The following is a 20189-nucleotide window of genomic DNA, read 5'->3' as shown; positions in this document are numbered from 1 at the left end:
GGATCACTGGGTTTTACTGGCCAGCTTATCTAACCTGATTATTTAATTCATTAATTAATAAGTGTCAGGCCAATGCAAGACTCTCTCAGAAGAACTAGGCAGGGTTCTTGAGTGTGGTACCCAAGCTTGTCCTTTGACTGACATGCACATGCACACATATATGCACACATTTAAAACATTAGAACTTTAATGATGCATGGTGGCATAAACCTATAATCACAGCATAAGAAAGTGGAAGCAGGAGAATGACCAATTTGAGATCATCTTGGCATACACTGAGAGACCCTATCTCAAAAAAAGAGTATGCTTTTAATTGTGTGTGTGTTTGATACATCCATGTGTAACATGTTCTTGTGTGCACATATGTATGTGCAGCTGTGTGTGTGTGTGTGTGTGTGTGTGTGTGTGTGTGTGTGTGTATAAACAAGAGTCAATGTCAGATGTTTTCCTGTACTGTTCATTCGCCATCTTATTTTGAGACACGATCTCTCACTAAACCGGAGTTCGCTGACTCAGCTAGGCTAGTTGGCTTTGGAGCTCCAGGGATCCATCTTCCTGTCTCAGCCACCCCAGCACCAGAATTACAGGTGTAAGCTACCTCACCCAGTTTTACACATGGCTGCTGGGGCTCCAAATGCAGATCTTCACGCTTGCAAACACATTACCCAGTCACTTCCTCCCTGGCCCCAAAAGTTTACTTTAAATGTTTGCTTAGTAGAGTGGGCATTGTGGCTCATTGGAGAACATTTCCCAAACCTGACAAGGTCTTGGGTTCAGTTCATCACTGTAAATACATAAATAACTATATACATACATGCATGCATGAATGCATATGTACATGCATGCATAAAATGCCTTTTGTGGGCTTTTTTTTTCAGTACTCCATCTGCAGTGAACCTCTGATAGAACTGTCCAATCCTGGAGCCAGTGGGTCCTTGTTTTTCTTGACCAGCGATGATGAATTTATCATCAAAACCGTTCAGCATAAGGAAGCCGAGTTCCTGCAGAAGCTGCTGCCGGGCTATTACATGGTAAGGGGCTGTACACAGCTATACTTTCTGTCTTAGGTTGATGGTTTTCCTTTGAGGGGTGTTGTTCCTGTGTGTTTTCCTTTCTTGTATTTAGACTATGTTGAATCCTTCATTCAATAGATTGCAAGAAGCAATAACCAGAGGCCAGTAAGATAGCTCAGTAGTGAAAACCTTAACCACACAGACCTGATAAACTGAGCTCTGGCCACAGAACTCTCATGGTAGGTAGAAGGAGACGAACAACCCCAAAAAATCATCCTCTGATCGTGGCATGTCAATACCCACAAATCATATGTATATTCATACACGCTACTACTAATAATAATTTTTTTACTTCTAAGAAGTAATAACCGAACATGGTGGTGCACACCTGATATCCCAGCATTTGGGAGGCTAAGATGGGAAGACTGTAATTTCAAGGCCAGCTTGGAATACACGGAGAGACCCTGCGTCCGAAGAGAAAATGACGTAAATGGAGAACTGGATAATGAAGCACCGTTGCTGTTGAATCACAGTCCTAGGTTTAAGTGTAGCTCAGTCATCGCCTTGCTGCTGCCTGGTCAGCAAGGCGGCTGTTGAGCCTTTGCTCCCTCAGCCCTTAAAAGCTGGGAAACAGGGTCTGTGTGGTGTGGGTGTAGTGACAGAGATGGCAGGGTAATGCTCTTTGCGCCCAGCAGTGGCCATGCTCTCCATGGTGACATTCATCAGCTGTCTCCTTTGGAAGCAAGGACAACTTTGGGTAAAGTTGTCCCTGTTAACTCCTTAATCCCCACAGGCAATCTTAGGCACTGTAGTTGTTGCCAGGGCATAGGTAAGGCAACTGAGGCAAAGATGAAACTGGAAAAGAAGGTGAGGAGTGATTCAGGAAGAGAAAGCTGCTGAGGTTAGTCTGCCAGAGGCTACATTCCAGCTCCCCTACCATACACCAGCACCTGATCTCTACTCGCTTTCTTACATACTACATGCTACATGCTACATGCCAGAACCGTAGGCCAAATAGACCCTCTCCTCCCAAGTTTCTCTGGTCATGATGTTTCATCACAGCAATAGTGACCCTAACTAAGACAGTCTATCTTTATTTGTATAATAAAATGACCATATACTAGGAGAAAATATTTATTCCACATAGAATTAAAAAACTGTAGAAACCCAGGATGGATCAAGAACTGCAGCCTCGTTGCAACATAGAAGAATGAGCCAATGATACTAGCATGGAATTATCATTGAGGTAGCTAAAATGCTCCAAGAACAGTAACGCTCTACAATAACCAGTGGTACTCAACTTTTTAAAAACTGTAATATCTATAAAGATATTGACATCTTGCAGCGCTTGTTCCCGGTGAGAGTGATAGGAATGCACTGTCTTGCAGGCATGCCTGCAGATGGGTCCCACCATTTAGGAAGACAGACTCGCCAGCAGAATTAAGTTTTAGATGATTCACCACTTATCCCCAGGAATTAAATCTCTCTTTAGCTACCTTTGAGAATAGTCACTAGCAGTACCCATCGGTTCTCGCCTGTGTTTAGTTGAAGCTAATTTGGAGATTTATGGGCGTGTTTAATTCAGCTTTTGCTGCCGCGAGTTTAGAATGGTTATGTTGCTATTCCAAGAAGAGATTTAGAAGGAAATTGGAGACAACAGAGCCACGCGGGCCTCCATTCATTCTAGCTGTGCATCAACAGCAGAGTGGGTAAAGAAAAGGCAGTGCACCTATACATGGAACTTCTTTTCAGATATAAAGAGGAATGAAACTGTGTCATTTATAGGAGAAGGATCATTGCAACTGGAGGTAATCACATTAAACAAATTGAGTCAGTCTCAAAAGCTATCACATCTCTCATGTGTGACTCTTAGATGCATAAAAGTAATATTTGTAGGAACAGTGAGATGACTCATTAGGAAGAGACACCTCCCACCAAGCCCGATGGCCTTGGGTCAACCCCTGGGACCCAGGCAGTAGAAAGAAAGAACTAGTCTCCAGGGACATTTGTTCTCTCTCCTGTGCTTTCATGCCATAACATGTGTACACCTGCATGCTTGCACAAAAATAAGTGAAAATGTGATATTTAAAAAAAAAAAGAAACCTTTGCTTATCCAATACCAAACAGGCATCCCTGAAAACATGCACACACACGCAGCATAATACAGATGAATCAAGTTGTATTTACATATTATATGTGTATGTATGTATGTATGTATGTATGTATATATGTTACCTATATGTACACACACATATAGGTAACGACAATTAAAGGGAAAAAAGGCTCTAAGTTTGAAAGAGTAAGAGAGGGCACATCGGGGGTTTGAGCAAGGAAGGGGAAAGAGGAATAATGTGATAATGTAATGTTAAAAAAGAAAAAATCAAGTATATAAGTATGTGTGACATGAAAGGATCGAATTTTTAGGGGAACAAAGGGAACTAATAATGAGACTTGAGGGAGGAAAGGGCAGGAAGTGTAAGGAATGTAAATTAGAAATTGATTTTTTTTAACAGTGGACTTCCTTTGTTCAGTCATTTTTTTGTGCAAAATTACTTTTTGAAAATGGAACAGAGCAAATTTTTCCTTTTTTTTTTTTCATTCTAGAATTTAAACCAGAATCCAAGGACTCTTCTGCCAAAATTCTATGGGCTGTATTGCATGCAGTCAGGAGGCATCAACATCCGCATTGTGGTGATGAACAATGTCCTGCCGCGTGCCATGAGGATGCATTTGACCTATGACCTGAAAGGCTCCACATACAAGCGAAGAGCATCCCGAAAAGAGAGGGAGAAACCCAACCCCACGTTTAAGGACCTGGACTTCCTGCAGGACATGCACGAGGGGCTGTATTTCGATACAGAAACATACAATGCCCTTATGAAGACACTACAGAGAGACTGCCGGGTAAGGGCATGTCTCTGATTTCCTTTGAAATAATCTCAATTGCAGGAGCTCTAGCTGCTGCCTGCCAATAGCACAGATATGAGGAAGTCCCACAGTAGATGTGTGCTGTCCGGTCTTTCCTGACCCAGTGCTGACCCAGGCTCCCTGATCTCTGAGGAAATGGTGGATGATAAGGGAATGACCTGGACTCTGTTAACACATCTTTGCTGGTTTTCATAATAGCCTCTGTCAGCTCCCTTTGATAAAATAACACGAGAGCTTTTACATTCCTTCCTCCCTCGGGGGGAAGGTAGTTGAGAAGGAAATGAAATTTAGATTTTAATGTAGAAGCCAGCAAGAAAAGTCGTATTCAAATCGTGGATGAAATGGGATTTCGACTGGGGAGACTGAGTCGAGGGAAAGTGTACTTGGTGGGATTAGTACAGGGCTGTCTGGAGACCCACGGTGACCTATAAATGCTGCATATCTGCTCCAACTGGTCTGTGGTCTGTGAGGCACTGGGAGTGAGATTACCAGTGAGAGCACAGCGCTCTGTGAAATTGCGATTGTCAAGGTAAGGAAGGATTCCCCAGCCGGCAATGCATGTACCTTATCATACCGGCTTATAAACGTAAGTGGCCAAAACCCTTAGCATCTTCTATGGTAAAAGTGGGGAATAAGTGGGGAAAAGATAAAGATATTGTCCTGATAGCTGCTGAAGACTGATGATAATTTAATACATGTGCTGTCCAGAAATAGACTTAGACAGATTTATGCAGATGGACCTGGAAAGCCTGTTCAGGCCGTTCAGCCGACTTGAGCACTGTTGGGCTGCTGAGCAGAGGACCTGGTGGTGCAGGCTGGACCTTTTTGCCAAGGCTTTCTAGAAAACCAATGGTACTAGGCGCAGGACCACCAGGAAATAAGGGATATGCTATTCGGGCCGTGCCTATCTGGGTCTCCCCTGGGCCTGGGTAAAGGACAGGCGTTATTGTGAGGGAGAAAGGACCTACACCCACACATACAGCCTGGCCACACTTGGATGTCAGATGAGGAAGTCTGACTGAGCACTCGAATGTGTAGAGTCGAGAGTGCCCACTAAGGACCCTGATTCTACTTTCTCTGGGTTTTTCCTTTCCTCCTGCTGTAGAATTATAGTAGCTCATGGAACTAATGCCTCGGATTCGCTTTCTTCATTAACACGATTGTTCTATCATGGGCTATGTAGCAATGACAGATTGAGAGCACACAGTGTGCCAGGTAGCAATGGAGAGCACACAGTGTACCAGGTAGTCTAAGACTCACTAGTCATTGCCTCCTTCTCCCTTTGAGCCCCTAGAATTCAGCACAGCCATGCTCCCATTTTAATTGCTGAAGAAATTCCTAAAAAAAAGGTAATCCAGGTTTGGGGGGTACATGCTTTTAATACCACACATGGGGAAGTGGAAGCAAGCAGACCTCTGTGACGCTGGTCTCTGGACCAGCCTAGTCTACATAGAGAATTTTAGGCCAGTTAGTGCTACATAGTCAGACTCTGTCTTGAAAAAAGAAGAGTTGGGTTTGCAAAACACATGAAACTCAAGAAGAAGGGAGACCAAAGGGTGGATACTTCGCTCCTTCTTAGAATGGAGAACAAAATACCCATGGAAGGAGTTACAGAGACAAAGTTTGGAGCTAAGACAGAAGGAAAGACCATCCAGAGACTGCCCTACCCGGGGATTCATCCTATATACAACCACCAAACCCCGGCACTATTGCATATGCCAGAAAGACTTTGCTGACAGGACCCTGATATAGCTCTCTTGTGAGGCTATGCCAGTGCCTGGCAAATACAGAAGTGGATGCTCATAGTCATCTATTGGATGGAACACAGGGACCCCAATGGAGGAGCTAGAGAAAGTACCCAAGGAGCTGAAGGGGTCTGCAACCCTATAGGTGGAAAAACAATATGAACTAACCAGTACCCCCAGAGCTTTTGTCTCTAGCTGCATATGTAGCAGAAGATGGCCTAGTCGGCCATCAATGGGAAGAGAGGCCCTTTGGTCTTGCAAACTTTATTTGCCTCAGTACAGGGGAACACCAGGGCCAAGAAGTGGGAGTGGGTGGGTAGGGGAGCAGGGCAGGGGGGAGGGTATAGGGGACTTTTGGGATAGTATTTGAAATGTAAATGAAGAAAATATCTAATAAAAAATTGGAAAAAAAAAGAAAAAAGAGTTGGAAACTTGTTCAGAGGTAAGAGAAATGGCTCAGTGGTTAAAACCACTGGCTACTCTTCCAGAGGACACAGTTTTGGTTCCCAGCCCCAACATAGTGGCTCACAACCATCTGTATTTCCAGTTCCAGGGATCCAACACCCTCTTCTGGCCTCTGTGGGCAGCAGGCATGCATGCAAACAAAACACTCATACATGTAAAAATCTTTTCTAATTTTAAAAAGAAAAAAAAATTGTGCAGTGTTGCTTAGCGGGTCAGTAGCAGAGCTCAACAAAGGAGATGTAAGGGTCTTCTTATGATTTATTTATATTTTTTTTATTCATGTGTGTTTGGGTGCCTACCAGGGGAGATAGGTGACTCTGGAGTCACAGGCTGCTGTGAGCCACCTGACATGGGTGCTGGGAAGTGAGGTCAGGTCCTCTGGAAGAGCAGCAAGAAATGTTAACTGCTGGGCAGGCTCCCACCTCTAAGAAGCTTTTAATATTATTATCTTTTGACAGGTCATAGGAGGAGCAGTGGGAACCAAGCAAACAAAAAAATATCCTGCAGAGCTATTCAGCTATCTGGTGGAGTCATGTTTTTCTTTAAAAAAAAAAAAGAGGAAAAAGAAAGAAAAGAAAACACACACATTTTAATGGAAACCTTTTATCTTGTGTTTTTTCTATCCTTTGCAGGATGTGGGTGAAAAGTGACTTCCAAGTTCCCCAGAGTATAGTCCAAGCCTCTCCAGTCTTAGATTTGTTTTTTTCCCCTTGCCTCTGAGTGTATGTGTGTGTGTGTGTGTGTGTGTTCTCAGTAATATTGAAAGGCTTCTTCTACAGTCTGCTAGTTCCACATGCCTCTAGGCCAGGAAGAGACAAGGCCAAATGTAAATGCCATTGCATAGGATGTGAGTGTGTGAGTGTGTGTGTGTGTGTGTGTGTGTGTGTGTGTGTGTGTGTCTGTGTGTGTGTCTGTGTGTGTGTCTGTGTGTGTCTGTGTGTCTGTGTGTGTTTCCTGGGCCCAGTCCTGAGAGAAGATGGTCAAACATGACTTTTCATCAAAAGTGATATCCTGGAGATATACCTGTTTATTTCCTATATTTTAATGTGTGTTGTTCTGACAAGCATAGAAACCAATGTCAAGGAATCAAATTTCATTTGAATTTGTGTAAGACTAAGTTGTGGACCTCGCTCTCCTCTACGCAAATGCTTTCATCCCTATGTATGGGAACATGTAAAAGCTGAGCCTGACTCCAATCCCTGCTCTGCCAAGTCCTCTGTGACCCTAGCCAGTAGCTGGCTCTGGGGGTCGAGCTGTGGGCAATGCGGGGTTCTGTGGCTGTGGTTCCTAGGGACTGCTTTGTAAGTCTGATGGAGGCTGTCTTAGTTAGGGTCTCTCCTGATGTGATAAACACTATCACCCAAAGCAGCCTTAGCAATGGGTCTAATTTGGCTTACCTCTCCCAGTCACAGTGTCATAGTCTGTTAAGGGGAGCAAAGAAGGCAAGAACTGAAACAGAGCCGTGGAGGAGCACTGCATACTAGCTTGTTCCCCATCGCTTGTTCGGCCCGCTTTCTTATACCACTCAAAACCAGCTGCCCCGGGGTGGCACCCACCCAGAGTGAGCCAGGCCCTCCAACATCAAGAATATGCTTGCTTACAGGCAAACCTTATGAAGGCAATTTCTCAATTAAAACTCCCTCTTCCCTGATATCTAGGTTTGTATCATATGATAATTTGGCATTGTGTTTAATATTTACCCTTTAGCTTTACTTAATAGTACCTTTTTATTTAATTTAGACAAGAGTGTGTTGGGGTTTTTTGTTTGTTTGTTTGTTTGTTTGTTTGTTTGGTTGGTTGGTTGGTTGGTTGGTTGGTTGGTTAGTTGGTTGGTTGTTTTTAACTTATTTTTATATTTTGGTCCAGGCTCTTTATGCCTTTCCTTTTCTGTATCTTCTCCGCTTCTCAGAATTGAACTTTAGTATGGCTGCTGGGTATTGGGATCTAGGGGGTGGCTGCAGGGTCACTCCGAGGCCAATGCTGGTACCTAACAACTAGGGATCTCTTCTGTTGAAACCCTGCTGTCCATCTGAGGCTCCAGAAAGCAGCCCGTCACAGAGCATTATTATGGCGGCACTTCAGCAGGAGAGAGGTGAACTGGGCTCATACTGGGACAGGTCCTTGTTGCTGAGCCTGGGGTGAGTGGCCTCCATGTTTGATCCATTGCCAAGCAGTCCGAGAGATGCGGTGATGATTGCGTATTGTGAGGATTGGAGTAGGTGATGTCACAGCTTGATACTGAAGGATATGAGGAATTCTTGGGTAGGCAAAGCAGTAGAAACAGTATTACTAAGAAAAACCTATATATTGGATATGAAATAGCATGACATATTTCAGTGACTATAGTTGTTTGTCATCACAGCAGCTAATAATTAGGAAAGGCATGTGAGGTAAGAGAAAAATGCATCCAGATATTTGTCAAAACACTTTTTCCAGCGTTATGAAAACCCGATGGAGGACTTAAAAATAACAAACCCACAAGACCTCTAGAACTCTTACACTCTGTTGATGGAGGCATAAATTAGGCTCTAAGACACTATGTACATCAGTTTGGAGGATCCTCAAAAACTAAAATTTTAATTCAAAATCCAACTGTGCTACTCATGACTATATTACCCAAAGAACCCTACATCGGCATACCACAGAGAGCCTTGCACATCCAAGTCTACCACAGCACAGCTCAGAGTAGCCAAGGTTCGCAATTGGCCTAGGTGTCCATGGACAGACAAATGGATAAAGAAAATGTGATGTGTATACACAGTGTTGTTTCCTATTCAGCCCTAAAGAAGAATTACATTTAGGTCATCTGCAGGAAGATGGATGGAAACTGCAGATCTTCCCGTTAAGCAAAATGAGTCTGATTAAAAACGACATTGCATATTCCTCTCATGTGCGCAATCTAGAATATATACATGCATGCATGATGTGGAGGTAGAGGGGGCGCTTATTTGGGGTTCAGAAATCGGTCGGCCAAAAGAAGAGGGAGAGGAAAGAGAGGATGATGAAGGGGATGAGCATGGCCGTATTTGATACAATTAGATGAAAATGTCGTTATTAAATCTATCACTGTGGACCGTGAACTAAAACTGAACAAATACAAAAAATAAAGAACCCACAGCAGTTTCCCCCTACCCCCAGCTTCTCTGTGGTCTTCTGAACAGGCACCGGAAGTCTGCTGTGTGCTTGATCTATTCCCCAGCTTTCCATCCTCCCTCCATCTTTCATATACACTCTGCTGTAAGGTCTCAGACCAGGGAATTCCATTTAGCCTGAGTGCTGTTGGGAGATTCCTATGTGACTTGTTGAGCTGGCTGGGGCTGTGCTGTCCTCCTGTTTCCTGTGAATTGCTTCCCTGCTTCCAACCCAAAGCGTCCTGTCTGGACTGTCTTTTGGAGTGGGCTACATGACCTCAGCATACAAGCAAGCACTCTGGTTAAAAGCCCCATCTCTCTTTCTGGATTACCCAGTGATCCGTGAACCCCTGTGTGTCAGCCTTCCCTTTGTGATGGCCAGTCCCTCACCAGTTTCATCCCATGGTGCGTACACCACTCGAAACTCTTCTCAAAAACCAATCTTGTATACTTCAAACCTGCTGAGTCTGGTTCCCATACAGGACCCTAAGAGCCTTTTCCAAATGTAATCGTCTAGGTTCTGGGACCTCCCCTGGCCCCCATGTTACTAGCTGCGAATGAGGAAAGGTGGACATGTAAATAACTGGTCCCCTTTCTCGAGGCACTCCCTTCCCCTCAGACTCCATCACCATGATAATTATCCACTTCTATAAGTGAAACTATCTCAAGGAAAGATCAGTGAAGACTGCCCGTACATCACGGGTCACCTGCTGTCACAAACAGAGAGTAGAAATCCAAACTCTCTGTGGGCTTCGGCGTAATAGAAAAACCAAGTTGAGCATCCCTGTGAAAACTGCTTTTCCATGCATTGTGCTATCGTCCCCAAGTCTGTACTCTGCTTGGCTTTCCCAGTCCAGACAGCGTGACCATCAGGTAGCTAGTTGGCCAGAGCAGCACCCTGATTCTTAATTGTCTTTTCTTCCGTCCTCTCCCACGCTCTGCACACAGCAGTAAATCACCATGCCTCCTCCAGTCTGCCTCCTGATTACCACATGAATCCACCTTATTGGATCTGCCTTCGTAGAAACTCTGGGTATTCATCTGCAATTTCAATAGCCTCTTTGCTCATTTCAGTGCGCCGTTAACTTTCAACCCGTGGCCCCTAGCGTACCCCTTACTCTCTTGGCTTATTCTGCCAGACCATATTTTCCTGTCTTCTTCTCTCCCCCTCTCTTACTCATCTCAGGACTACTGGGACACCCCTTCCTCTGAGATCACCGTGCGGCGCTTCCTGCTCCTCCCCACCTCACCTCCTTCATGAGATATTTAATACCTTGTTATTTTCTCATGAAGAGATCCTTAAGCCTGAGAATCAAGCCTCGGCCTTTGTCTCTACATGCTTGCGCTCAGTGGGTAATTAGCAAATAGCTCTTGGAAACTGTGTCTGAACAAAAGAATAATAAGTAGAATATCTGAGGATAAAGAGAGGCGGGCATGGGTGCCACTCCGAGAAATCTGTCTTCTATGCACTTCTGTGTTTCCAGTTACTTCCAGTCCTTCTGGAGGGAACATCCCGTTTTGCTGAAATGCGTGCCAGAAACGGCATGGAGAATTTAATAAGGCAGATGATTTCCACTTTGAGTCACTTGGGATTAGAACTGCACTGGCTATCCTCATACTGAGTCATTAGTTTAGCAGAAGTGTATTTATATTTCAGTGACTTTTTCCCATGGAAGCCTTGTAGTGATCATCAGACCTTGATTTGACGTTGACCCCTGCCTCCCTTAGGTATGTGTCCTTCTCCCCCTGGTGTTTTAAATTAAGAGATTTGTAAGCCTCTTAATTTAACAGAGAAAACCTCCAGTAAACAATCTTTTTTTTTTTCCTTTCCTCGGGCAGATGGCTATCTGCTTCAAAATTAAAATGGAAGTGAAGTAGACTGGTGTGATCAACAAACAGATTCGTATCAGAATTTTACATCCAAATGACAGATTGCCCCTCTGGGTTCTATTTGGCACAATGAAGAGTTAAGCTAGTTTATTTAAAGGATGTGTGGGGGGCTCGGGGGGTGGGGGAGAGGTGAAATTGATGTTACTTAAGAGACTGTGGAGCTGTTTATATTCTCGGGTGAAAAGGCTTGCTTATAATGCAAGACCTAGGTGTGCTTGCTACTGGACCTTTAATGTTAGGGTCAAAAGGGAAGGAAGATTTGCTGGCTGGGAAATCTACAGGGTGACAAGGGAGACTCAGTCTCCTCTTCGTGCATCTGTCAGTGGAAGTACTGTAGGAAGTCGAGGTGGGATGGGGGGAGGGGGAGGGGAGAGGGTGGGACCTTGGGTGAAACTCCTGCTGTGCAAGTGTGAAGACCTGAGTTCGAATCCCCACAAGCCCAGCTGTAAGTGTCTCAGAGGCCAATGTTCCTTCCTCAGCCCTCTCTGCAGCCACCTCACCTCACCTCACCTCACCCCAGCAGCACGCTGCTGCTGCCCCCCGGAATGTAGCACAAACTGACCGCGGCAAGATTTGTCATCAAATCTTTACGTATGAATTTTGGAAAAGCAGTTCTAAATTGTTTTGCACTTGTTTTTTAATTTACCGTGATTATTCCCCGCCCCCTCTGGTGTAATTTATCTATGAACAATCTAGAGTCCCATGTCATTTAATAAATTTGACAAATTATTGCATCTTGCAGTATTTTGGGAGTGCGCTAGGGAAAAGTGAAATGATGACAAAGACAGTTACTGGGAACTCGTGTTTATAACCTAAATATTTCTTACTCCTTCGAGTGGGAGTCATATCAGAGACAGTCTGGATAATTAATGGCCTAAATGAGTCATTTACATTTATTATCATTCTTTGTTAAGCAGCAAAGTTATTAATTTTTCAGGAGCGTGGAATCGATTTTCTCTTTTCCCCACAAATCACTGTTATCATAAATATTAATAGGCCCTGAGACTTTAATGAAACCAGCTTCTACTGGAACATTTTGATGAGCAAAATGAGCCACTCCCGTGTGGCAGGCTCCTGATTTACAGACTGGGTGCCGTGAGCTTGCGTCTGAGCAGGCTGCAATATGACTTATTTGGTGTTAAGTTGGTGTTGGGGTTGGTGTTTCTATTCCAGCTGTGCTTCCTGTCTTTTTGCATTTAATTTAGGGAGTTTGGAGGTGGGTGGCTTTTGTCTGCGTTTTTTTGTTGATGTTTTCATTTGTTTGGGGTTTAGAGCATCCATTCTTTCTATGTATCACAGGAGTGTCAAATTGGTGATCCTCCTGCCTCAGCCTCTAATGCAGATATTAGGGTCATTTATCACCATACGTATTTTTTTTTCTCTTCAAAGACAACCTGAAAAAAAGAACGGACAAATGAATTCTTTTTTTCCAGATAGATTTTTGCAAGCACTGTAATTCTATACGCAATTTCTTCCACTATTTTAAATTACATTAGAGTTTTGCTATCTACAGTATTAGTTGCTTTCGTGCGGTTAAAAAAAAAAACAAGAATAAATCTAACTCAGAGTAGTTGGGCAAATAAACAAATAAAACTAACTCTAAGTAAAAGATAGTCTAAGCTGGGAGGAATCCCTTGAGTCTGTGGGAAACAGCGTCATCCTATCTTCCACCCTCTGGTCTGAGCTAGGGTAAGCTGGAGACACCTGGCTTACTGAGAACCAAGCCCTTACTGAGAACAACCACAAAAGGAAGGAAAAAAAAAAAAAGAGTGTATTTGTAAGGAATCTAAATGTTTCCACCTATAAAGTTCTTTTTTTCTTTTTTTTTTCTTTTTTACGGAGTCACTTGCAACAGTTGGAGACAGTCATATGCAGATCACATACACCTTCACCTCCGGTCCCCTCAATGGTAGTGTCTTAAATGACTTCAGTACAATATCACAGCCAGGAGAAAGACCTGAATGTGAACTACTGCTAAGTTTCAGACTTCTTAATCTCTCCAGTTACATATGTGCATGTATGTTCTGGGGGTCGGTTCTGTGCAGTTATGTAGTTATGAACCTACATAAGCAGGGTCACAAGGATTCATGTAGCCGCTCCTACCAGGATGAAGGACAGTAGAGTTCCATCTCTGTGGTCTCTCCCACCACCCTCTCCTAGCCTCAGCCTCTTCCCTCCTTCACATCCGTTCCCCATCTCATACCACCGTGCATGCTTTTTCACGTCCATAACTTGGCATTTCAAGAATATTCTGTACAGAGATGAGCATGTTGATATATTGGTAGTCACAGTGCTGGAGGGATGGGGAGGAAGAGGCAGAAGGAATTAGGAATTCAAAGCCAGCCTGGACTATAGAAAACAAAAACTACAAAAAAAAAATGCTCCAACAGGATGAAGCTTTCCAGGGTGGTTTTCACTTATTATGATGCCCTTGAGCTCATGCAGGTCAGATTCTGCATCAATAGTTTGCTCTTTTTTTACTGCTGAGTGGTATTTTGTGATATGATATACGAGTTTAATACTAACCTGCTAAAGAATAAGGGGCGGGGAGGGGTTAGTTTTTGAATGGTTCAAGTAAGCTAAAATGTGAAAATTTTTGTCCCAATTTTTACCTGGTGCAATTTTGCATTCCTCTGGGACAAATGATCGACTGCTATTACCGCATTCTATGAAAAGGACATGTTTACATTTATAAAAAGCTGGTTCACCTTTTCCTGCCTTGCTGCCTGTTCTCCCTTCCGATAAACTGGGTCTGTGTTATCCTCGTCTCCATCAGTGTATGCTGACGGCACTGCTTGTTTGCTTTTGTCTGTCAGTGTATGTTTAAGTCTCCTGTTGAAACATCACCTGAGTATGTACTCCACCAAAGCCAAGGCTGAGACCAGCAGAGACACAATGTGAGAGTATTAGAAAAAGACCCGAAAGGGGAATTGAGAAAACATACAGCTCATAGTAGCCGATAATAGACCTGTGGGTGTTGATGCAATGAAGCGTAAGGTCTTGGAATTTCAGATGTGTTTCTAATAACAAGCATTTCCATGAGACTAAATTCTCAGAGTGCTTGCTTGATCCAAAACCATTCAGTAGCCTCATTCAATAGTAGTATGTCTCCATTGCACAGGAATTATTGATCGTATTTTAAAGTCTGCTGCTAGGCACTTCTGTGAGAACAGAAACCGAGTGGCTTTAGTTTTCCATCCATGGCATGCTGGCTGCTCCTTCAGTGTCACCTTCGAGTGAAGCCCTGGATGTTACAGTGGCAATTGTTTTTGGCCTACCTGAGTCTTACCTAGTCATTAAAGTAATACAAGCGGATTTTAGTGACAGCCAACCCATGATTTGTTTTGAAAGGGAACCAAAGTCAATCTATCATGTCACCTTTACATATTGTACCATACTAAATTATACTGCTCATTAGACCAGGATGTGCAAATGCCTAGTAAGCCGCAACTGTGTGCTCTTCTCATTCTCCCCAGTCGTGATGAGATGATGGCTCATTGTCTCATTAAAGACTAGCTACATGTTACGATTGTTCATGCCCCAGTTTTTGCCAGTTGATCCAGTTGATGAAGGTTAGTTTCAGTGCGTGTGGCTGACTGGCAAGAGAATCCTGCTGATAGTAACAGAGGGGACAGATGGTTAGTGTGGGATGGTGACAGAGAAACTATAATGTGTGTGTGTGTGTGTGTGTGTGTGCATTTCTGTGTTGCTCATTCCCAACTTTCTACCAAACAAAAGATACTTCAGTCAGTGTAAGCCACACATATAATTCTTAGTATTTTGCAAAACCAGCTTATCTAAGTTTTGGTAGAAAAAAAAAGACTCTATGTTAGATATAATTTATAGATACCAAAGTAGTTAACTCTTTAAATACACAATATTTACTATGAATTCATCAAATATACATACAGTACATGATTCTTGGACATTAAAGACACTGTTCCTAGGCTCAGCTCATACACTGCCTTAGAAAAGCTGCTTGTGAGTTTACTTTGAATCAAGCAGTGCTCAGTCTTAGAGGTAGGTTTTTCTCTGTCCTTATAATGAAACTAAGAAATACGTGGCACAGGCTAGCTCTTGACAGATGGGGACTACACAAATTAAGCTTCCTGAGTCTGCTGAACTTAAAATGCTGCCTCTAGGCCTCATACCCAGGTTCCTCTGAGCGGAAACCCATGGTCCTCCATCATCTCCCTTAGCCTGTAGGTACAATGGGGACAGACACTAAAATTAAAACTTTATATTATAATCTAACTAGTTATCAAAGGGTAAAGGGCCACAGTGCCTGGTCCTCAGACTCTGGTGATAAGCTATGGGGGTAGGGTCTTGAGAAAACTGGGGGTGGTCTTGGAACAAGACCATTGAATTTTCACAGCCTGCTTCCAAGAGGGAGGAGTGGGTGGGGTGGAGTAATGGTAAGTGATGGATTACAAGAAAAATAAATAGTGCAGACATTTAGTTCTTAAAGCTTAATGAAAAACATAATAAAAACTGGTTGACACATTGCCAACTCTTGCAGCATTTGTGACCAGGATCTCTTACAAGCATTTAAACAAGACTTTTCTCTGAGATGCGACATAGTTACAGGGAACAGTTGGGAGCTACTTCTGTGACAGTGAGTCCTGGGTAAGCAGCTGTTGAAAATTCTCATTAGCTACAGAAACTGAAGGGTTGCCATAGTTCTAATTTTTATAACCCTCCCTTTCATTCAAATGGAAACTTTAAAAAAAATTCTACAGAAAAAAGTAGAAAAAGGAAACTGGGAACTGGGGGAGGAGAAGCCTGTCCCAGACCTGAGAAATAACTTCCTCATCCTATTGAAGAACTGAAGTGTGGCCATCATTATCATCATCATCATATTTGTAGCTGCTTGTGACTTTAAATAGCATGTCACAGAGAAATTTAAATGAGACTGAGACAAGAGGTTTTTAAGTTCAAAGTCAACCTGGACCACATAGACTATGTTTTAGAACAAACGTATTCACACAGAGAGAGATAGATGATAGATAGATAGATAGATAGATAGATAGATAGATACATAGATACATAGATACATAGATACATAGATACATAGATACATAGATACATAGTAGATAGATAGATAGATACATAGTAGATAGATAGATAGATAGATAGATAGATAGATACATAGGTACATAGGTACATTCATAGATAGATAGATAGATACATAGATGCATAGATATATATATATATAGATACATAGATGCATAGTTATATAGATAGATACATAGATAGACAGACAGATAGAGATACATACATACTTACATATACATTGCTGGTAGACATACATGCATGCATGTAAAAACCTTGGGTGATGGATCATTGCTTCTAAAGCATAGAACATAATTCTATTACTTCAAGCCTTTTAAGAGAAAAGAAGAACAAGAAGTTGCCTTTGTACAGTGAGTCCTGCGTGGTCCAGTGTTCTGAATCCCTGCATGATGCAGTACAGAAGGCGCTCGTTCTAGAGCTAGGCTAAGGGTTTAATATTTGATCCATTTTGATTTGCTAGCTAAAATTATAAGTCTGTATTTTCTCTTTATTACATTAACAAAGAACACTCTGAGCTTTATTGAGGAAATTAAGTTAAATAAAACAAGACAGCATTCAGCTCTAACTGGACTTGCACGTACACCTACTCTCTAGTGCTTTACTCAGAGGGCCTGACTTGGCAAAGACTAGTGGGCCACTGGATCCGGTTTATCCTCAAATCAGTCAATTCCATGGGTGACTATTTACATAAAGCCTCCAGGATACCATTTTGAATTTACTTGTCTTATTTGATTACTACGGCTATTTTGTTCTAGTTATTGAATCCTTATTTGGTGACCAACTAGAAAATTATTCAGGGGCCTCGATGAATCTCCCCATCCGCTCCACATTTTGCTGTTTGTTAGTTTGCTCTTCGGACAGAGAATGCGCAGTTGAGAGGAGCACAGAGCATGAGCCAGCCTCCAGCTCAGCCCACTGTGGTTTCTGTCCCCTGGTCTGATCCATGTCTTCATAGGTCTCTTCGCTAGCCGCCAGTGGCTGAGCAGTGGCAAGCTACGTAGTGTGTAGCCAAATATCAAAATGCATTCCATTTAAGGCTCTCCAGGAAGTACATGAAACTTTATTTTTGAAAAGTTATAGCATACATAAAAGTGTGCAGAATGCTACAATGTGTGTATATATGTCTCATACATACATGTGTAGATATGTATATTCTGCAAGCATATGCACGTGTGTGTGTGTGTGTGTGTGTGCCTGTGCCTGCGCTCGCACGTGTGTGTTCCATGCCCATTTTCAATTCAAATATTTTTTGAGGGGGGGGAGTGTTTGTTTGGTTAGTTTTTTGGTTTTTTGAGGCAGGGTTTCTTTGTATAGCCCTAGCTGTCCTGGAACTCACTCTATAAACCAGGCTAGCCCCAAACTCACAGAGATCTGCCTACCTGCCTCCAAAGTGCTGGGATTAAAGGTGTGCTTTACCACCACCATGTGTCAGAGCCAATCTTGCTTGTTTGCTCGCTCTCTCTCTCTCTTTCTCCTCCCTCCCTTCCTCTCTCCCTCTTCTTTCTTCCTTCCTTCCTTCCTTCCTTCCTTCCTTCCTTCCTTCCTTTCTCTCTCTCTCTCTCTCTCTCTCTCTCTCTCTCTCTCTTTCTTTCTTTCTTTCTTTTTCTTTCTTCTTATACAATTTAAAGCACATCCCAGCCATCATATCCTTTTGTTTGTTTGGTTGGTTGGTTGGTTGGTTTTGTTTTTTTGAGACAGGGTTTCTCTGTGTAGCCCTGGCTGTCCTGGAACTCACTTTGTAGACCAGGCTGGCCTCGAACTCAGAAATCTCAACTCTGCCCGCCTCTGCCTCCCAAGTGCTGGGATTAAAGGCGTGCACCAACACCGCCAGGCTATATCCTTTTATTGATACATATTTCAATATGATTCTCCGAATGTTAAAGACACCCTTTTTAAATTAAAGAAAACAAGGCCATGAATTTGAGAGGGTCCAAGAGGGGGAGACATGGGCAGGACTGGGGAAGGAGAGGGAAGAGGGGACATGCTATAATTATATTTTAATTTCAAAAAAAACCCAACTTGATGCCATATCATACATTTAAAATTATATTAAATTTTTAGTATTACATTAAAATAATAAGTCAAACATCAAATAGGCAGAATCCAAATCTCTAATTATTTCTGAATTTAATTTAATGTATTACACAATTCAGCCTCCATCTTAGAGCCGGTACCAAATGTTCATGAGTGATAAAGGAGCCCACCCTTAACCAAGCCTATGACAGGCTTCCCAAGGAACAATGGGATGGGCTTCCCAGCCTGAAACCCAGCTTCATTTACAGCAAAACAGCCTCCCTTTTATCTGCCATTTAGTTGTGTGCACACTAAACAGTAAATGGCAGTGTTTTCAAATATCATCTTCATTTTCCCTTGGAACAGAGTATACAAAATGCTCATGATGTAAGTAGCTTTGAAAACACTGGGAACTTTTATCTTTGTTTTCCTGAAAACACAACCACAGTAAATGTTTTGAGTGCCAGGATTTTTGCACAGGCACAGTAATCATGAGACCCGAGTGCTAGCACTTACGCAACAGAAGTGTGGTGTTGGAGATGGGATTGTTGCTGAATGCTTTCCTTTATATTGCATGTAGACATACCAACATGACCAATCTACATTCCTTCCACAGCAGGAAGCATGGAGTAGAACAAGCCTTTGGTGAGCCCAGCGTCTTCTTTTGATATGAAAAACTGCAGGTACAACCTGGGCTCGAGCTTTGAGGCACAAAAAGACACATAACACGTTTGAGGCTTCAGAGGGAAAGTTTGTTCCCAACAGTTCATAATATAGTTTTCATAGAATTACCGTACAAGCTGGGCGTGGTGGTGCACGCCTTTAATCCCAGCACTTGGGAGACAGAGGCAGGCAGATTTCTGAGTTCGAGGCCAGCCTGGTCTACAAAGTGAGTTCCAGGACAGCCAGGGCTATACAGAGAAACCCTGTCTCGAAAAACCAAAAAAAAAAAAAAATTATCATACAAGTTAGGTTGCAAAAATCCCCTCTGAGTTGAGAAACTAAAATGTCTATAGAAGAAACAGCATAAACAGAAAACCATCGGGGCTTCCATCTTCGAAGGAACCTTAAGAGTAACTCAGGCATTTAAATAGCCTGCTTCCATCTTCAAAGGAACCTTAAGAGTAACTCAGGCATTTAAATAGCCTGGGAGGTGAATCTAGGCTGGTGTCTAAGAAGGAGACAGAATGGTGACCTTAAGAGTAAAGACCTTTGATGTGAAACTGGGGCCTGGCCACCAAGTAGTGGCAAGTCTGGAGGGGTAGGGATGTGATGTGACCTATCCTGGCAGTGGGTCACTGAGCCTACCCAAAAGGAAGCTGGAATGGGATGATTAGAAAGAGGGATGTTTTGATAACACCAGCTGCAGGACTGGGCAGCTAATGAAAGGAAAGGCATCCAGGATTTACATTACAGTGATTTCAAGTGAGAGAGGGAAGTGAGGGGAAAGAACTGCTTTGGAACAAAATAGGAGTTTAGAGTTACAATCTGCATTGTTTAGAAACTTTGAAATACCCAGAGGCCGCTGGGAATAATCTCGGGCTACAGTTGAGGAATAAGAGCAAGCCAAAGATAACAACTTAGGAATCTCTTATAGGAAGGTGGTAGCTAAACTTGACCCGAGTTGCACACACGGAATCTAGTGCTGTGCTCTGAGGGGCTGACTTAGCAATGTCGTCCTCATCAGGTGGACCATTCATTGTTCTGCTGCTCCGACCTCTTTCAAAAACCACGGTCTCTTACCGAGCCTGCTGACATACTCCTCTGTACTTTTAGTATGTGTTCCAGTTATATTTCTGACTTTGAATGGTTCTTGGGAGAGAAGGAAACATCACACTTTGTCAGCAGAAAGCCTTGTCTCATTCCGACCTGATCCCCATTTTTTGTACCTCTGAGAAGGATCTGCTTCCGTCCTCAGTGGTGGAGTAAAA

The 20189-nt window shown here is 42.9% G+C and overlaps 1 protein-coding gene across 2 annotated transcripts in view; it reads left to right on the top strand.

Moving 5' to 3' along the window:
* Positions 1-20189, top strand: part of Pip5k1b (phosphatidylinositol-4-phosphate 5-kinase, type 1 beta) — a 261079-nt gene that overhangs the window by 173154 nt on the left and 67736 nt on the right. For both annotated transcript variants that reach the window (NM_008846.3, XM_006526763.4), the window contains exons 6-7: positions 879-1031; positions 3618-3917. In NM_008846.3, the coding sequence (NP_032872.1) occupies positions 879-1031; positions 3618-3917 (453 nt within the window). The remainder of the gene's footprint in view (positions 1-878; positions 1032-3617; positions 3918-20189) is intronic.

Source organism: Mus musculus, chromosome 19 (assembly GCF_000001635.26).
Source record: "Mus musculus strain C57BL/6J chromosome 19, GRCm38.p6 C57BL/6J".
Lineage (NCBI taxonomy): Eukaryota > Metazoa > Chordata > Mammalia > Rodentia > Muridae > Mus > Mus musculus.
This window is presented reverse-complemented; position numbering and strand designations above follow the sequence as displayed.